This window comes from Egretta garzetta, unplaced genomic scaffold (genome assembly GCF_000687185.1).
Source record: "Egretta garzetta isolate BGI_Z169 unplaced genomic scaffold, ASM68718v1 scaffold923, whole genome shotgun sequence".
NCBI lineage: Eukaryota > Metazoa > Chordata > Aves > Pelecaniformes > Ardeidae > Egretta > Egretta garzetta.
In genome coordinates, this window is record NW_009259193.1 from 135,880 (window position 1) to 140,662 (window position 4,783).

The 4,783-nt window shown below is 54.0% G+C and overlaps 1 protein-coding gene across 1 annotated transcript in view; it reads left to right on the forward strand.

The window, feature by feature from the left end:
• LOC104123514 (outer dense fiber protein 3-like) overlaps positions 1 to 3,954 on the forward strand; it is a 7,074-nt gene extending 3,120 nt beyond the window's left edge. Inside the window, exons 2-3 of the mRNA XM_035891357.1 lie at positions 3,434 to 3,648; positions 3,878 to 3,954. Of these exons, the coding sequence (XP_035747250.1) occupies positions 3,434 to 3,648; positions 3,878 to 3,954 (292 nt within the window). The remainder of the gene's footprint in view (positions 1 to 3,433; positions 3,649 to 3,877) is intronic.
• Positions 3,955 to 4,783: the final 829 nt, after the last annotated feature.

Sequence of the window (4,783 nt, forward strand, 5' to 3'; positions counted from 1 at the left end):
CACTGAACATTACAGACAGCCTGGGCGACGGACACACGGACACATCAAGGGAAGGGAGCGGAACGGGCTTTGGTATCTGGCTAGAGAACAGGGAATGATGTAAGGAACGAAAGGTGCATGGAAAAGAGCAAAAACATCCCACAAAGCCTGAGAAGAAGCTGGGTCCAGAGAGAGGAGAGAAGGGAGGGGAGAGGAGGGGAGAGAGGGCTGAGGACCAGGCAGGCAGCAGCTCTTCCACCAAGGGCAGAATTCCACCAGGAACTTGTGCATCGGAGCAGCTCCTGCAGTGGCCGCCCGTTTCTCTGGAGGTTTTAACAAAACCCAACCCCGCAAAGCCAAGGATGTGCTCCCCAAAGGCTTTGCGTGGTTTGTATGTCCTTTAAGAGGGGGGGCAGTGGCAGATGCCGCCGGACCTGAGCAGCGAAGGTTTGTTCACTACTCTCCACTTTGCCTTCCATGCTCCAGGAGCTGGCTCTACTCACGAGGTTGTCCCCAGCTTTCTCCAGACCCTTCTTGAAGGCTCTGCTGAGCAGCTCTACGCCGGCCCCATTTCCCAATACGAGGTCGATGACGTGACCAGAGCCGCTTTGACCGCATTAAAGGAATGCATTGACAAGCTTTCTCCTGAGCACGTGAAGGCCCTCGCTGACCTGCTGGTAATTCATTCCTTTTATTATTATCGTAAGTGTCTGTAACTGGCCTCTGCCAGTGTCTGGGCAAAGAGTGCCCAAATACTCAAACTTCAGCACCCCTTGGCCTCAGGCTTGGCTGCACACCAGCATTGCGAGCGCTCCAGGAGCTCGCTAAACAACAGGCTGTCTCTACCACCAGGACAAGGATTTTTACATTGGCTAGAATTTACAGCACGCTAACTGCCTGGTGGGAGAGGGACCTGCGTCACGCAGGCATGTTTTTAGGAACGGAGCCCAGGTGAAAGAAAACTCCCAGGTAATAGGAATAAAGGCGCTGGCACATGCGACGTTTGCTCTTTGTCCATGCTGGCGCCCGGTACGGACCCAATGAGCGCCGGTGGGCGGCAGGGGAAGCCTCCGTCCTCAGGCCGGTGCTGCCTTCAGCAGCCAAGCCCAGCCTCCCTCTGCAGGGGGGCACTTCCCCAGCTACATTCACTGTTCTTACCTTCTGTTTCAGAAACTGCTTCGGACAGAGGCTTAGAGCTGTAGAAATATTTGTCCCAGCTGCTGACAATGCTTCTTGATGGCTTCCAGCTTCTCATACCCAAAGCCTCTGGGAAAACAACAAATACGAGAAATGGAGAAAACTGGGATGTCGGCAGCTGTGTGGCCAAGTGCTGTCCCCCCCGCCACCTCCCTGTCCGTTTCAGATCTTATTTCTGTAGAGCTAGTGTTAAGTTCTAAATAAAATTCAGATGATGTTTTAAAATTATGTGCGTTGTCTGTTTTTATAAGTAAAGGTCTTTTTCTTCTCCTTCCACTCAGAATGACCTGAGGGAATCGGTCCTTGACCAAAGCAAATTTTTCCAAGTGTTTCCAGTGGTCTCCTCATCAGGGGTGTTGTCACCTGCTCCTGTTGAGGTTTGCTGACAAGGCAAATACTTCCTTAGCTCCTTCTCACCGCCAGATCCTGTTGCACATGGTTCCATGCTCCTGCTCAGTGAGATGTTCCTCTTTCTGTGGTGTGTCGGAGTGACCTGTCATAGCAATGCCCCGACTGACACCCCGGACCTGTGGTGTGTTGGATATTGTCGGTGGTGGTTGATTTCTGTTTACCCCTGTTTCTCATGGGCTTCTGTTGTGTGGTTGTGGCTGTTTGTGACCTGAACACATTTGAGCCTGCCCTGTGCCTGGGTTGGTCTTAGGGCGCGTTGGTGACAGTGCAGCCTGGTGTTTCCAAGCCTGGCTCACGTGAGTGCAGAGGGCAGCATGAAGGAACTGCGTGCTAGCCAACGGCCTGCTCGTTAGTGTTACCCACGGCCTGTTGGTCGCAGAGGACGAATGATCCAACCGGCTGAGGGGGATGTGCGTAATGCACACGGCGGGCAGCCGGGCCCAAGGGAACCTGCACGCCCTACAGAAATGGCTGCTGGCTGGGAAGGGGTCAGCATGTGGAAGTTCAGGATGCTGATGTCCCGCTGAAGGGTCCCGGAAAAAAAAACCTGCTGAAGGATCCCGGCAGGCCTTTCTGAAGGCAAGCAGTGCTACCTGATTCCAAATCCCTGCCCGTTTTGCCCAAGTAAATACCAAGGAATACCGCTCTGGTCACAGGAGCTGCCCCGGAGCAGAGCAGGCAATCGCCATAGACAAGCGCCCATTGGAGCGTATTGGATGGCCTATCGCTCCCGCTGCTCACGGAAGCAATTCAGCGCAGGACCTGTGAGGTCGACGGGTTCACCAGATCAGAAGGAGTGACGGGAATGTCCATGTACTTCCCATCCTACTGAGGAATCGGTCCGACAATAAACGTGTTCGTTAAAAGCAGGATGCAGCTCTTCCCATATGAGCAGAACTGAACGCTGCATGAAAAATGGTGGCAGTTGTTGCTTTGTTCTGAACCAAACCTAAATGTTTCTCCTTGGAAATCAGAAGTAAAAACGTGAGTGTGAACAATTTAGTGGAACGGAACAAATAAAACGGGCATTTTGGAAAATAGGAAACTCAGCTAGGAGTTGGGAATGGGGTCATACAGGACCTGCGTTGATGGAAAGGCACAGAACATGTGCGTGCCATCAGCAAACCATCACCAATCCTGGTCACTTCTCACAGGGATTTGCTTGTGTTTGCCAGTCCAAATACTCAAACATGAAAAGCTTAGCACTTCCTTCAGCTTCAATTTATTTAATGCACTTGTATTTTTCATCTCTTTGTAAACATTGTCTGGCGCAGAAAATAAACAGAACACAGACACTTGTCAAGTGTTAAGACAACATAAAAAGTAGGGATGCCCAGTCTCGCAGGAGCTCACAAGGCACCAAACATCGTTTGACACCTGCTACTGCCCAGCCAACAGCACCAGGAACTGCTCACAGAATTACTTTGTTTTCTTCTTCCTCTCCCTGCTTAGGAACTAATGACTATAAAGTAAGAGTGAAAAAGAAACGCTGCAGACATGGGGTCCCTCGACTGGAGAAGACAGAGTGACTGAAAGGAGAGCTTTGGGCTCTTGCTCCTGTCCAGGGTTAAGATCCTGACACAGACCTCTTGGGAAAGCATCCAAAGATGCAAAGCACCAAGCTGAGAATTCAACATTCTCACCTCTCCGGCCGGGGTCAGGGGTCCCCTGGTGCCGGTGACTGCAAGCACCGCAACGGGCAGCTACAGCTCCTTCACAGCACTTGTTCGCCCTGCAGCCGGGCCGTGTTTCACCACATTTGGGGGAAACAAGGTTGGGAAGTGGAGGCTTGGCCCTGGCCAGCAGACAAGCCCCCACCAGCCGCTTGCTCCCTCCTTTCCCCAAGGGCAGGGGGACCGGGCTACCTGGCTCACAGCCCCACCAAAGCCAAGGCCCCTGCCTACACATTTCAAGGGGCCAAGCCTCCCGCCGCAGACAGCTGCTCCCCGGGCCCTCGCTACTGCATCCAGCCCTCCATCGCCAGGAACGGGAATTACGTGGCTCCAGTGCAGCACATCTGCAGGCTTCCCGAGATCAAGACCCAGGTCGCCCCCAGGCCAAGTGAGTACCCTTTCTCCAGCCCTTCGCTCGGGCAAGACAAGCGCCCCCTCCCCTTGACCTCTGCTGCTGCTGGCCCACAAAGCCATCAGCTTGCCCCCCGGCGGAGCCCCCGAAGGTGCCGGGCGGGAAACAAGCCGGGCGCAGCACCTCCCTCCTCCGGACCCTGCCTCTCGGGCCCGAGGAGAAGGGCCCAGCTTCACTGCTCTGCCCTGCTTCTCCTCTGCCCCAGGCGACTACTCCACCGACAAGGCTGACAAACACCCCTACAAACGCCCGCCGGTGCAGTCCATGGCCTTCCGGCTGTGATAAATGACTGAGTCCCAAACAGGGTTGAAATCAAAGTTTACAATTTATTAAGCGACTAGAGGCAAGCAAACAGCGCTGGGTGAGCCGGGAGTCTCCGCTCCACCAAGACGCACACCGTACAGTTCCTTTTTCTGGTTTATATATCTTCCAGAAATAGGCATCTCTCAAACTCCTCTTCCTTTGGTTAGCAGCAGTCCCTTGCTTTGGATAGCAACAATTTCTTGCTTCGGTTAGCAATAAGTTAGTAAAAATCTCTTGCTTTGGCTAGCAATAATCTCTTGCTTTGGCTAGCAACAATTCTTGCTTCAGTTAGCAATAATCTCTTGCTTCGGTTAGCAATAATCTCTTGCTTGGGTTAGCAATAAGACCGGTTTAAGCTGGTATGCCGGAATGCCTATCAGGCGACCCCTGCCAGATACAGGAGCTACATACATCCAGTTCCTGGTTTTTTTTTTAGGCTTGCAGTTATACAGGGGTATGTAAGACAGAAGGTCGTATTTCATCGTGCGACCCTAGCATTGTTCCATAGTGACACGAATCATATGGACACATTTCACACGGCACGAGGCCGGCCAAACTGGCCAACCGCGCACGGCAGGAGGCAATGGGCTCCTGACCAGCGCCCTGACGGCCCCCAGCACCCACCCCTCCCACCCCACTGGACAGCCGGCGGCTCAGGCTCACAGCTGCCCACACGGGCAGGGGACAGCAGCAGGGGATGGTGGCAGCGGGAGCAGGAGCAGGGCACCCTTCCTGCACCGCGCAGCAGGCTGGGCAGGCTGCTTCTCCCCCAGCCAGGGGGCGCTCCTCTGCTCGCCGGGCGCTCAGA